Source organism: Pteronotus mesoamericanus, unplaced genomic scaffold (genome assembly GCF_021234165.1).
Source record: "Pteronotus mesoamericanus isolate MK-2021 breed Mesoamerican mustached bat unplaced genomic scaffold, CSHL_Meso_final scaffold_651, whole genome shotgun sequence".
Classification (NCBI taxonomy): Eukaryota; Metazoa; Chordata; class Mammalia; order Chiroptera; family Mormoopidae; genus Pteronotus; species Pteronotus mesoamericanus.
The window spans coordinates 41,531,497-41,546,521 of NW_026555325.1; the positions used below are offsets into that span (position 1 = coordinate 41,531,497).

Genomic DNA, 15,025 nt, shown 5'->3' on the forward strand with positions numbered 1-15,025 from the left:
GAAGTTTTAGTGTAAACGTATAGTTTCATATATATGTAAATATTATCCTGTGTATGTGTGAGTGTGTGTGTGTACATTCTTCTCTATCTCCATCCCCTGAGAAGGCATGGGCGTTAATAACATGCCAAAACCTGCCTAACACCTAGATCTTGTTATCAAAATATCATTCTGGAAAGGAACCCTATATTTTGACACTGAAAACAATGTCACGTCAGTCGAGCTTTCCTTGTCTCACAGAATTTCCCTTTTCTGCCCTACCCACCCAGCAGAAAAATCCTCGGTAGCCCTGCCTTCCCTTTAAGAACAAAATCACAGGAAAATCGCAGGCCGAAACGCGCTCCCACAGGTTTCCCCATCACCATAGCAACGGGGGCAGGAAGGGGCGGGCTTCCTTGTCCTGCATCCGGCTGCCGCGTGCGCCGGTCCCCTACTTAGGGCGCGGACTTTGCGGTTATTATAGCATATCGCTTAGCTCCGGGTTGAAACCGGACACGGATTCCGCGCCAACCGCCACGTCAACCTAAACCTACACCGCCCTCCCTACCCGGCCGCCGCGCACACCAAGCCCGCGACCGGTCCTCCCAGGCCGAGCTATCCACGCCTTTCCCACAGTGCCCCGCGCCAGGCTCCGCCCCGTCTCGTCCGGGAGGCCGGGCTCAAGGAGCCGCGCTCGCTACAGCCGGGACCGCTTAACCTTCCCCGTTCCGAGCGCGGGGACCGGCTTTCGGAGAGAGCGTGTTTCCTTCCCACACGCACACCTGCGCTTGGCCGGGTAGGGTCAGCGGTGGGAGAATGAAGATGGGGGAGTGGCTGCTGGTGGCGACCCCGCAACACTGAGGTGGGCATGGGCCGGGACCCTGCTGGAACCGGCGCCTCCCCGGGCCCTCTTTGAAGGGAGGGCGGAACTGCCTTGTGCCTGGATTTGAACCCTCTGCGCTCGGTGGCCGGCTTACTGCGTTCTCGCTCCCCGTCTTCCTCGCTATTACTTTTCTTCACGCCGGCGGTTCCCCACTTCTACATTCATTTCCTCACTTTAGCTTCAGTTATTAGGGCTCCTTCCCTCCCCCCACCCCCCGTCCTGAGACTTTACACACCAGGAAAATCTGACCGTCTCCGTAGCCCAGTATCTCCATCTTTTCCCTCTCCCCGCATCCCGTTTTAGAGTGATGGCTGCAAGAGGTGTTCTCATTGCACTTACCTGCAGTTTCCACCTGTCCCCGCAGCTCGGAACAGAGCAAGTCATTCACACCCATGCTGAGAACTGCTAGGCGGGGAACACCACTTGACCCAAAGTGGTGTTTAAGAATATGTTCTCTATTTTTTCCTAATCTTTTTCTGGTCTGGATATTTGTTAATATCCATCACTGTATTTTACAAAGGTATTTTTAGTAGCATGTAAAGAAGGGATTAGAAATGAGCCCAAGACCATTAACAGGTAAGGACAAAAAAAATTTGAATGGACATTTAGGATTAAAGGAAGAAAGAACCTGAGGATGCTAGGAAGGTTAGTTTTTTCCCAAGCATTATGAGATCTTTGGAAGTAAAGTATACAAGTTTAAATGCGGTCTGATCTTATTTTTTTTCCCCTACCCAGGTGAGCATATCAAAGTAACTGATTCCTGTCTCCTTTTTTCTTTTTATATTTGTATTTCTACCAAATGTAAATGTGCAATAGTTATATTGTTAGTTTACAGTTATTCTTCTATTTTTATAAAATAGTGTCTACTTAGATGTAATGTGAGCATCTTCTGAGAAAATTCCGGGAAAAAGGGGCCTCCTATGTAAGTTGTCTATTAAAACGGTAACAATTCACTGCCATTTTTGGAAGGGCTAGATGAAAAATACAGACCTTTGGAAGGCCCCTGTGTTTCCTTCTAGCTACCCGCCCCCCCCCCAACCACCAAAGGATATTTCCTACAAGTGAAATCCGATTAAAATGAAAATTGAATAGTGTCAAAGGGGTGAAGAAGTAGCCCAGAAGGAAGGAGTATTACAAAAGGGCAATGCTTAAACTGGGTAGAAAAAGGAAGGAAACGATTCATTCTCCCCCATATCTCACTCCCCGCTCTGGCCCTCCCCCTTATGTTCTGGTGCCGATCAGTAAATTGCTGAGTTTGTTTTTTAATAGTTCTAGCTAAGTTTTAACCTAGCGAGTGATTTCACAAAACTGGGTATCTGGATATGGAAGCAGCGAAAGGGGCCCCCAAAAAACAGGGCCTGGGCACTCACCCACATTTGGTATTTAATGGAGATTGTACTGCTAACCATATTATTTAATAGTTTTATTGTTGGGTTTTGAAGGGTTTTTTAAGTGTATTTTAACTGCTTGGTTTCTTCTCTTTAGATTAACAGTTGGGAGACAATGTTATGATGCTTGAGTCACCCTTGGAGTAATTGGACAGACCTCCTCAGTCTTGCAGGTTACATCAACTGGAACCAGCGGTGTATCTTAATGTTCACTTAAATCAGCACTCGTATAAGGAAAAAAAAATGGGAATCTGGTTAAATAAAGATGACTATGTCAAAGACTTGAGAAAGGTCATTCTCTGTTTTCTAATAGTGTATATGGCTATTTTAGTGGACACAGACCAGGATTTTTACAGTTTACTTGGTGTATCCAAAACTGCAAGCAGTAGAGAAATACGACAAGCTTTCAAGAAGCTGGCATTGAAACTTCATCCTGATAAAAACCCGGTAGGTAAAAATTTCTTTTTAAACATATCTGATTAACGTATTTTGGTAACTTTTGATATCTACTTAATTTATTTTAAATAAGTGCTCAAAATGCTTAAGAACAATCACATGTCAAAAATCGCAATTCAACTTAATGTACTAAAAACAGACCACAGTTCTTGTTTAAAACAGTGTAATGGAATGTCAGTATCAAATATGCAATTCTCTCTTAATTTGAAAACTAAGTTCCCACAGTTCTATTACAGATATCAGTCCCAAAGCAGGCAATGTCTGTGAAGTGGTGTTCTTAGTCAGGGAGGTTAAAATCAAGTATTTTAGAGCAGTAAAAAAATACATATTTCCTTAGAACTTAATATGTCTGGCTAAAAATGGCAGTAATATCATGCTAATAATAGCATTCTTCAACTTTCACTATTTTCTCCAATGCACAAGTCTAAGACCAGAGTCAGGAAGTGTTATAAATAAAGCTTGAGAACGGCCAAATCAAGTTAATTTCAATCATGATTTTTTTATTGTGTATCATAATGCAGTCTTTCAAAACTAAGTTTTAATTCTTATGGTATTTTTATAAATCTCTGATTTTTTCCTGAGATTTGACACTTGTCAAGGAGAAAGATATGGTTATAATTTTCTATTTTCTAGGTAGAGTTTTAAAAATAGGATTATTTCATTTTGATTGCATAAAACTGAGCACTGGATTCAATATTTTTCTAAAACTTGGTAATCTTTCTCTTGAATCTGTATTCTGCTGTTTTTAGGTATTTTATTTTTATATTTTTCTCAAAATTTCAGAATGTGATTTTTAAAAATTTTCCATATGAAAAGTGGTATACCTTCTACAACTATTATTTAGATGAAAGCATTGTTTAAAAACTAATTATTTGAAGTAATAAAAAATAAGGAATATTTCCAATCCAATTTTAGTTGTTTCTCTGATACTAGTTTTTATTATCTAATGAATTGGGGCACAAACTTTTTTTTTTAATGCACAACCAAGCACATACTTACTGATTTTAGAAAGAAAGGGGAAGGAAGGTAGAGGGAGAGAGAAAAGCATCAGTCAGTTGCCTTTTGCACATGCCCCAGCCAGGGACTGAACCAGCGGTCTATGCAGGGATCAAACTCTCAACCTTTTGGTTTATAGGATGGTGCTCCATCTAGCTGAGGCACACTGACCAGGGTGGGGCACATACTTTTTTAGTTAATATATTACTTTAATCTCAAAAAGAAAAATAACCCTCAAATTTCTTTGTAATTGTTTTAGGGGTAACAAATAATGCTTAACAATATTAAGCGTGTCCAAGGGTTTGTTAGTCAGTTTTTTCTCTGTTGCATTTCTTAAAAGGAACGACTTACATTGTAGAACCACATGTATCAGTGTTTTGAGGCATCCGTTCTCATTTCTCTTTTACTTTTCTTATTTTTTCGATTGTAGATCTTTAAAAATCCTTTTTTTATTTCAACCCATGATAACCAACTTCATGTTGTATTGCTCCTCCTTACCTTGATATCTACTCTCCCAGAAATCTCAGGATTAAATTAAATCTAGATGCAGGTTCTGAAGAGAATTGATTGTGTATCTGAAACAAATGTTATATCTAATATTTTTCAATAGAATAACCCAAATGCACATAGTGACTTTTTAAAAATAAATAGAGCATATGAAGTACTCAAAGATGAAGATCTGAGGAAAAAGTATGACAAATATGGAGAAAAGGGACTTGCAGATAATCAAGAAGGAGGCCGGTATGAAAGCTGGAATTATTATCGTTACGATTTTGGTAAGATGATACAATATTCCTTACGAAATTCTTGTTTTTTTACTTGAGTAAATTTAGAAAATTAATTTTGTTTCACCACTTAGTTTATTGTAGTTAATGTATTACCTTGACTCTTTCATGTAATGTGAAAGTGAAATTCAAAAGAAAAGTCAGGTGGTAGCTATTATCTGCACAGATATGAAGGTGTTTGGGTCATAATCTTGTTAAATACTTTTAAAATAAGGATTGTAATTTAACTTAAAAATATTTGCATTAGAAGTTAAATACTGAAGACTTTAAGGTTTTTAGAGAATTGTATTTTCCAAGAAAGGCTCAAGTTTCTCTAGGTTTAATAGTGGTCACTTCAGTAGAAATGCCACCTTTAATAATGGTTTAACAGTGTTGACAGCAACAAGAAATGAGGTAAGAACAGAGAGAGTAAACAAGTTAAAGAAATCAGGGACGGAGAAAGTACATACAGGTATCAAAGCAAGAGGGATCATTCAGGTATCCAATAATTCTCTCTTAAATGATTAATTAACCCCAAATGCAGGCGAAAAACTGAAGTATGCTTTTATAGTAGACTAAATAAAATATTTTCAATTTATAGTTATTGTGTTTGTTTCTCAAGACTTTGTTTTCAAAGTGTTATTTTCAGGTATATTCACTGCAGCATGATAATTTGTGTTAGGTGTCAGCAATCTATATTGCACAGTCTGAATTGGCCTGCCACCTGTTTTTGTAGTTTTATTGGATATAGGCATACCTCATTTTACTGGGATTCCAAAATCACATTTTATTGGGAATTACAAATTGGAAGCAAGACGCTCCACCAAGAAAAAGATTACAACATGCTTTATTATGATAGTGTCTTTATTGCAATGCTCTGGAACCAAACCCCCAATATTTCTGAAGTATGTCCGTATAGTTATGTTTACTTATTTACATATTTTCTATGGCTTCTTTCACACTTCAGTGTTAGCATTGAGTAGTTGTGACAAAAACTGTATGTCCCACAAAGCCTGAAATATTTACTAACTGGCCTCTACAGAAAAAGTTTGCTCACCCTTGATCTATATCTATCACTAATATTATTTTGATATTTTATAATAGTAATGAGAAATTTTGTCACATTGGTTTTAATTATGATGGTAAATAAAACTTACATTTACTTAATAAGTTTGTCCCTAACTCTAAATATTTTCATTATAAGACAGTTAGTTAAAGAATATAATTTTAAGTGATACCACTTATAAAAACATATAATTGAAAAGTAAATGAGATCTATAGTCTAGTTAACAGTAATGTACCAGTGCCAATTTACTGGTTTGGGTATTGTACTAAAATTGTTCACCATGTCATCATTAGAGGAAGCTGGGTAAAAGATACATAGAGTATGTACTATTTTTACAACTTCCTGTTAGTCTATAATTATTTCAAAAATAAAAGTTAAAAAAAAATAGAAATTTTCTGAGGAGATAAAATTATGTGAATTTTAGGAACCCCATGAACACACCTTTTGACAATCCATATCAGAAAACTAACATCTTGACCACTTTCTATGACCAATGGTTTTGTGTACTCTTGGCTTTTCTCTCAGTTGTTGCATATTTTTCAGATTTGATATTTAGTATAGTAATCTGATTTTTGATGATTAAAACAAGAGTTAAGTAACCTATTTTTATGTAGAAATTTATGATGAAGTTTTAATTTTATAATTTTTATACTTTTAAAATTAGGTATTTATGATGATGATCCGGAAATCATAACATTGGATAGAAGAGAATTTGGTAAGTTTATGGGCATACAATTTTCTAAAACTAGTCCAAAACCAAAATCTTATCTAAAATCCTTGAGGACAGTTGTATTTAGAATTTAGAGGGGTTTTTGGTTTTTTGTTGTTTTTTTTTATTCTTGCAAGGTCATCTGATACATACTACATATTTTAAAAGGTCCTATAACCATAAGTAAGATTTTCACGTAGTTTATTTTACTATCATCAGCTTTTCTTCCATTGTCTTAATGAACTTTAATGACTTCCCTGTGCAGTCATTATTACAATTATTCCTGACCTTTTACAGGCAAGGAAATGAAGTCTTGGAAGGGCTAACTAAGCAACACCCTCAACATTCTATGCATGTGTGTTTGTGCAAGACTGACAAATTTGAAATTATAATGAAACAGTATCATTCTTTGTTCTATATAAGGGTTTTCCAAATTAGTAAAAGGTTTTTACAACATTTTAGAGTATGTTTAATGAAAAAAACCTAAAACAAAATTGTATATTCAGTATAATACAAATCTTGCAAATGTTATGCACACATAAGCATAGAAGATAAAAGTTGGAAGAAAACAAAGTTGCCACCATTCTGTCTGGTATCTCTAATACTACTCTTCATATTACCGTATTTTACTGTGCATAATGTGCAGTGTTTTGCCCACATTTTTTAAGGAAAAATAAGGATGCGCATTATATATGGGTAGTACTAATTCCATATCTATATAAATGTTTTGATTCTTTTATTTATTCTGATGCATTAAAAGTGTAACTCTAGAAAGCAATAACAATATCCGTATGCAAAATAAAACCCTGGAATACGATAATTGGTTTTGTTTCTAAGTCTAAATAAATAATTGAATTTAAAAATTAAAATGAAAGACTTTTTTTCCTAAAAATTTGAACCAAAAACATGGGTGTGCATTATACATTGGAGTGCATTATACACAGCAAAATACGGTACTGTACTAAGACAAACTGAGGCTGAAGTTTTAGTTGAAGCTGCCAAGGGAAAATAGCAAGAATGATAGGATTATCAATTTGTACTTCTGTAAATAACACATTTGTCTACTTGGTTTGGGTCTCTTTTCATTCCTGGTTGTTTCTATTGGATTGGGTTGCTTAGTTTTATCTTTTGTTTATCTAATTATATAAATAATTATGAAGTTATTTTAAAGTTATATATGTTCTCTTCCTCTAGAGAGGAGTTATATTTCTTCTCGCTAGGGTCACTAACAATCTGAGGTCAGCTTTTACTAAACAGAGTGAAATGATATAGAAGCTGAGCTTTGGATTTTAAGAGGACTAGTCTTTCTTTTCCAGTTCATCTTTATTTACAAGACCCTTCCTAACATGAGCTCTGAACTCCCATTTTTGTCTCTCCAGCCTCATGAATCTGTTGAAAGTTCTGTTCAGTTTCTTACACATCAGCTTCCTCTTCTAGAGGTAGCCGGTGTTGGCCCTCTGATCTCTGCCTCCTCCCATAGCCTGGCCCCCTTATTCTTCACTACTTTGGTAACTCTGATGCTTTCGACAGAAATCTTCTCTATTTTGTTCGGATCTGTAGTTGTAGTGGAAGAGTTAGTCCAAATTACATAGTTTACTTTTATCAGGAGTGGAACTGTAAAATGTTCAATGGTAGTATAGAAGAGAAAATGTGATTAATAAACTCCACTTTGAAAACCTTAAAAATATTCTCATCACTTTGTTTCAAGATGGCAGAGTAGCTAAAGGTTTTGTTTGTCTCCTCCCACAACCATATCAACATTACAGTTAAATTATAGAACCAGCACCCTTGAGAACCACCTGAAGAATAGCCCTATAATTAAGGCTATGAAGAAGCCACATTGAGACTCGTAAGAGGGGAGGAGAGGCTAGCACTATACCCGCACGTGGTGATTAAGAATAGGGAGGGATATTGTGGCTGCAGAAGTCCCCTCTAAGGAGTAAGGAGTTCCAGCCTCACACTGGGCTCCCCAACCCAGGGCTCCAGTGCCAGAAGAAGAGGCCCTCTACCAGCTGTTTGTGAAAATCAGCAGGAATTGTACCTCTCCTGGACTAAAGCGCTGCCAGGCACCATTGCTCTCTTTTGAAGCCCTCCAACACAGCCTGCAGGCACAGGCAAGCACTAAACCTAAGTCTTCCTTAACATGGCTAACACCATTGCCCTACGCTCATCATTCTCTGAAATCCTGCCCTGCTCAATTCATGTGCCAGGCCCAAACTTTCAGACGCTCATCCACACATGCAGCAGGTCTGGGCCCACAGGACTGACTTTCCTAAAATCTATCAAAGATCCACAAACTCCACACATGCAATGGCTGCCCTCAGCATGCTATGTACATCTTGCTAAGAGGCTCTAAGCCCAGCATTAGTGGCAGCAAGCCTTGGTTCACTGAATAATTACTCCTGGGCACCTCCAGGCTCAACACAGGCAGTTACCAACTGCAGATCACTTTGTAGCTCCTACCACCTGCCAGGTGGTTCCAAGCCAGATACATGCAGTGGCTGACCTTGGCCTGATTGGAGCCCCTCTCCAAAAACCCCCCAACCAACAAACCTGGTGGCCTGCTTTAGACTACACCAGAGCATCACCCAATTAATACCATAAAAGATGCACTCAAATGGTAAACTCAGCAGGCACCAGAATCCTGCTAAAGCAAATCCCACTCAGTGAGGTCAGCCCCTGCGCAACAGCTTCTCTGCTAATAGTCACAACCAGAACTCACAGCCAGTGAGCCTGAGGATCAATCCCACCCAATGGCATGCAAACAGTAATCAAGGCTCAACTATAACAGGAGAACACACACAACCCAGGGATACCCCTGGAGCCCTTGGCACAGATGAACAGGGAGACTACACCACTGGACCCCACAGGACACCTGCTACATAAGGCCATCCTGCCAAAACTGGTAGACCTAGCAGGTCTACCTAATACAAAGAAACAACCACAGGGAGAGAGCCAAAATGAGGAGACAAAGAAACGTCCCAAATGAAAGAACAGGACAAAACTCCAGAAAAAGAACTAAACAAAATGGAGTCAAGCAATCTATCAGATTATATACACTAATTATAAAGATATTCAGTGAACTAGAGGAAGAATAGGTGATGTCAGTAAGAACAAAAAAGGAACATAGAAGATAGAAAACAAAAAAGAACCACTCAGAAATGAAGACTACATTAGATGGAGTCTAGAGCACATTACATGAAGCAGAGAATTGAATCAGCAATTTGGAAAACAAGATAGCAGAAAATACCCAGTCGGAACATGAAAAAATATAAAGGATAATTTATGAGACCTCTGGGACAACATCAGGTATAATAACATTCTCATCATTGGGGTACCAGAAAAAGAGAAAGAACAAAGGGTTGAAAACCTATTTGAAGAAATAACAGCTAGAAACTTCCCTAACCTGCCAAAGGAAATAGACATACAAATCCTGGAAGCAGAGAGTCCAAAACAAGATGAACCCCTAGAAGACCCACATCAAGACATAATTAAAATGCCAGTGGTTAAAGAAAGAATCTTAAAAGCATCAAGAGAATAGCAGTTAGTTACCTGCAAGTGAATTCCCATAAGACTGTCAGCTAATTTCTCAACAGGCACTTTGCAATTCAGAAGGGATTGGCATAAAATGCTCAGTGATGAGAAGCAAGGACCTACAACCAAGATTATTCAGTATTGCTGTCATTTATAATTGAAGGAGAGGTAAAGCTGAATGAATACATCACTAACAAACCAGTTTCTCAAGAAATGTTAAAGGGAGTTCTTTAAGAAGAAGGAAAAAAAATCGAAACTATGAAAAAGAACATATCTCAAAGGAAAAAAATTCTTACAAAGGCAAACACATCAACACTAAAGCTAGTACAAAAGATTAAAAGGCAAAAGTAGGAAAATCATGTGTAATTACAACAGTAAATTAAGGGATATACACAAACAGCACAAAAGAAGTAAAAAATAAAAGCATGAATGTGGAGGGGATGAGCAAAAAATGGTAATGATTATAGAATGTGTTTGAACTTAAGCGACCACCAACTTAAAATAGACTTTTATAAATGTAGCTTGGTATATATGAAATACATGGTAACCACAGACCAAAAATCTAAAGAGATGCACACGAAGTAAAGAGAAAGGAATCCAAACAACACTACAGAAGTCATCAACAAACAAGGAAGAGAGCAAGAGAATAAGAAAGGAAGAGAAGAACTATAAAAACAATAAAAAAAATGGCAATAACTACATACCTGTCACTAACTACTTTAACTGTAAATGGATTAAATGCTCCAATCAAAAAAACCAAATGGATAAAGATGTGGTACATACACAGAGGGGGACTTCCCTCAACCCCGCAAAAAAAAAAAAACAAACTATCTTCTGGAGGACAGCCCGCTTGTAGTATAGGCTTCCCCAGCTAGGTGAGTGTTCTAGGAACCCACCTGTATCAGTGTACAAGTTGGTGGTCGTGGGAGAGACTGCAACTTCAGTAAATTCTTTTGGAAGACTCAGTGCACTTGCCCATTTCATGATGGCTGATTTACAACCTCACTGGCTCACACCGTGCTGAGTGGTCAGCAGTTTGGCATGACTTCTGTGCCATGCCCTCCCTATTCAGTTGATCTTGCCTGAAGCAACTTGTTTGTTTGTTCGTTTCCCCGGAAGAAAAAAGGTCGTCCAAGGGACATGTTTTGCCAATGTGGAAGAGGTGAGACAATAAAACAGCAGAAGCACTAAAAGGCATCAACATTGACAAATTCAAAATCTGTTCTGAGCAGTGGGAAAAACATCTCAATAGGTGTATTGCACCAAAAGGAGAGTACTTTGAAGGTGACTGAAGTTTAGACATATAAGAATAAATACACAATTTTTTAATAAATTGCACGTTCTCTTGGGTCCTTCGTCATATTCAATGGAGTATTTAGTACTCAGCCATAAAAGAATGAAGTCTTACGGTTTGCAACAATATGAATGGACTTAAGGGGTACTGTGCTAAGTGAAATAGAAAGGCAAATATCATAAAATTTCACTTAATGTGTAGTTGTGTAGAAGCCAAAAGGTTGCATTTTGAAACATATTTGTTGTATTCTTGGTCAATAGGTTATGCAAAAAAACATCCCATTGATATTTGATAATACAATATTTAAAACATTTTAACAATACTAAGAATATTTTAACCTTATTATTCCACAATAGTGGGAAATGAGTGAAGATGTTAAGATCTGTATGAAATCAAAGTACCAAGATAGGAGATATATTTACTGCAAACAAGGTTTTGTGTCAATTTAGATGCCATTCAGGTTTGTTGTCCATTGTATTAAGATTTACAAACAGCAATACCATATCTAAGTACTGCTCTTTTCATTTGTAAATAACCACCGCATTACTTGTTTATAACTAATGAAATGTCCCATTTCTATTAAAGTTTGCACTGTCTATTAAGATTTTACCTAAATTAGTACCAGGTAGTGGTCTAAGTCAATGTGGCAATTATTTCGACCACCTGTTTCGAGTTGCCTATTTGCCAGACTTTCTAAACATTGCCAAAGAACAGCAGATAAAATCCTAAGTATACACTTAATAATATGTAGGTTAACTGTTCTTCCTATAGGTTTGTGTGTCTTATAATTGAAATGTAGGTGAGTATTGAGTCCTACACCTGTCACAAATGAACCTGAATCAATTACACATGCTTAGAATAGTATGCACATTTTCATGTCTTACTATACTTACTGTAACCTATAAAAATTTTATTTAAAAATTAACTAATTTTAATGTGGAATTACATGGAAACTTTAACCAAAAGCAGATGTCTTCATCTTTTTGTCTTAAATGTTGGAGCATATCCTTACAATGTTAAAGTTTTTAAATGAGTAAGTTGTGTTGACTTGCACCAGGTCATCTTATAGGTTATAATATATAATGTGTTGTTGGCTAGACATTACATGATATTCAGAGCTATTATTTTACCAAGTGTGTATTTATGTTTTGAATTGTAAAAAATCTCTAATAATTTTCAAATAACCCAGTTTATCACTGTAAATGTCTTAAGGGCAAAGATTAAATTGAATCCCAGAGTCCTTACTAATACCGTATAGGTCTCTTATTTCATTCTTTCAGTATTTGATGTAGCTGTCAAAATTATTGACCATGTGTTTAACCTATGTTGTCCATAGTAGAAGACCTTAAATCTCCATCTCTCGTGCTGTTTCTCTTCATTTCTCTCATCTACACAAACTTTGCGAGGTTTGGCTTTTGCTTCCTTTCTACAGCTTCCTGGTGATTGTATTAAGCAGTTCAAGTATGAGCTTCAGAAAGTTTTTAAAAGGTATTTGACAGTTGAAATGTTTTCTTATAGAAAAAGTGTACAAAAATGATTGATAAAGGCTGTATGAAAGATGTATAACTTTTTTTCTTTCCGATCTCAACAAAAGTTTTTTAACCAAAATATGACAAACCTTTAGTAAATAGTTCTAAGTTGTCTCGGTTTCATGTTCTTTTAGATGCTGCTATTAATTCTGGAGAACTGTGGTTTGTGAACTTTTACTCCCCAGGATGTTCACACTGCCATGATTTAGCTCCCACAGTATGTATTCTTTACATCCTGGTTATTAAAGTTTTATTATTTCTAACTGATCTGTTATTTGAGATCTTTACTATCTTGGAGTTTTTCTATTAATAGCAATGTAAGATAATTTTACATTTTCCTGTATTTATGGTTTTTATTTGCTAATATAGTCTCCTTTAAGAATATATAGTTTGGAGAGTGTTCGAGGCAAGAAAAATGGACTTATCAGAGAAATACCTGTTTTCTTTTTTTCCTCTCCCTCTCATAGTGGAGAGACTTTGCTAAAGAAGTGGATGGATTACTTCGAATTGGAGCTGTTAATTGTGGTGATGATAGAAGGCTTTGCCGAATGAAGGGAGTGAACAGCTATCCCAGCCTCTTCATTTTTAGGTCTGGAATGGTAAGGGATAAACTTAGCATTTTTTAAATTTGTGGAACTTTATAAGGAAAAGACTAGAGAAAACACAATTATGTGAATTTGTAGAATATTTTGTTATTTAAGTTTTATTTTAGGTGCCATGTAACTAGGCTCTAGTCATAAAGAAACACTTTGGATATACATTTAAATGCCATTCGAGTTGACCCTTGAATAATAACATGGAGGTTGGGACAGCAAGAAAAAATGCATGTAGTCCTGATCGGTTGGTCATCATTCTTCAAAGCAAAAGGTTGCCAGGTTTGATTCCAGTCAGGGCACATCCCTGGGTTGTAGGTTTGGTCCCCCGTTGGGGCATATACTAGAAGTAACTGATTGATGTTTCTCTCTCACATCAATGTTTCTTTCCATTTCTCTGTCCTTTCCACTCTCTAAAAATAAATAAAATCTTTAAAAAAGAAAAAATGCATGTAACTCAAATGGGCACTGCACATACACAGACCCCCAACCTCCAGTTGACCCTTCAACAACAGCGGTTTGAACTGTGGACATTTAAACTGAGCAGGCCAACTGAAAAAATTCTAAGCATAAGTGGACCCATGCAGTTCAAACCCACATTGTTGAATAGTCAGTTGTACTTTCAGAATTAAATGTTTGCCAATTTCATTTTCTGTTTTAGAGAATATGATGTAACTGCCCTGACTGGTGTGGTTCAGTGGGTAGGGTGTCACCCTCGCTGGTTGGATTCCTAGTCAGGGCACGGGCCTGGTTTACTAATTCAGTCAGTGGTTGGGTCGTGTGCAAGGAGCAATTGATGTTTTTCTCCCTCGTTTCCCCTCTAAATAAATAACCAAATAACTAAATAAATAAAATCTTTTCTTAAAAAAAATATGATGTAACCAATATGCATATTCTACTTTGTAGTTTACAAAGTGTTGTACAGGTATTGTCTCATTGAATATAAAGTTAGGATAGCCCTTTTCTCCAGTTTTAAGTGATGAGACTGAAATTATTATGAATAGTATTGTTAAAATATCTTCCATGAATCTACACAATCAAGAATCTCAGCATATTGATAGGAAATATGCTGTACATTTGAGAGACAGATCTTACTGTATTATTTGAAACAATGTAAAATCAAAAGTATTTGGTATTGTTTTAGTGGGTTTTAGAAAGAAAAAGTAAAAACTGTTTCTCTTTTTATTTTAAAAAAATAGGCTGCAGTGAAATACCATGGTGACAGATCAAAGGAAAGTTTAGTGAGTTTTGCCATGCAGCATGTTAGAAGTACAGTGACAGAATTATGGACAGGTAATTTATTTTCTTAATTTGCTCAATTTTCAAGGCTACTTTGAAATTGATATTTTGTTTTTCACTGGCAATATTAATATTTTGATCACAATATTATAATTTTAAAATATCTTTTTCCATGCTTTTTAGAAGGGAATTGTGTCATTTGATCTCACCTCTAAATAGTAGGCATTTAACAAATGAAATATGTGTACAAAAACTAAAACAATTAAGATATGGAAGTAGACATAAAAGGAAAAAGCACATTTCAAAGTTCAACTAAATCTTTAGTAAACCAGGAGTTTTATCACTTTCATAAGTATACTGTGTTGAGCAGTAAATTCATGTCTATCCAGTTTAATTTAGCAGTTTAAGAACTCTTCTAATATTAGGCTTTTAATTTATCAAGTGATTTTAGGGGGGTTATTTAACTATTGTATTACCCATGAAATGATGGTATTCACATCTAAAGAGATGCTTATATCATTCATTGAATACCAGTTATGTCTTTGAATCTGTGTTAAATACTAGCGCTTCAGTAATAAAATATATAATCTCTGCCTTC

The 15,025-nt window shown here is 36.5% G+C and overlaps 1 protein-coding gene across 1 annotated transcript in view; it reads left to right on the plus strand.

Moving 5' to 3' along the window:
- The first annotated feature begins 596 nt into the window (after positions 1–596).
- The window catches only part of DNAJC10 (DnaJ heat shock protein family (Hsp40) member C10), a 43,623-nt gene continuing 29,194 nt past the window's right edge, over positions 597–15,025 (plus strand). Inside the window, exons 1-7 of the mRNA XM_054562716.1 lie at positions 597–838; positions 2,345–2,694; positions 4,310–4,475; positions 6,194–6,244; positions 12,730–12,812; positions 13,063–13,194; positions 14,388–14,481. Of these exons, the coding sequence (XP_054418691.1) occupies positions 2,491–2,694; positions 4,310–4,475; positions 6,194–6,244; positions 12,730–12,812; positions 13,063–13,194; positions 14,388–14,481 (730 nt within the window). The 5' untranslated portion in view covers positions 597–838; positions 2,345–2,490. The remainder of the gene's footprint in view (positions 839–2,344; positions 2,695–4,309; positions 4,476–6,193; positions 6,245–12,729; positions 12,813–13,062; positions 13,195–14,387; positions 14,482–15,025) is intronic.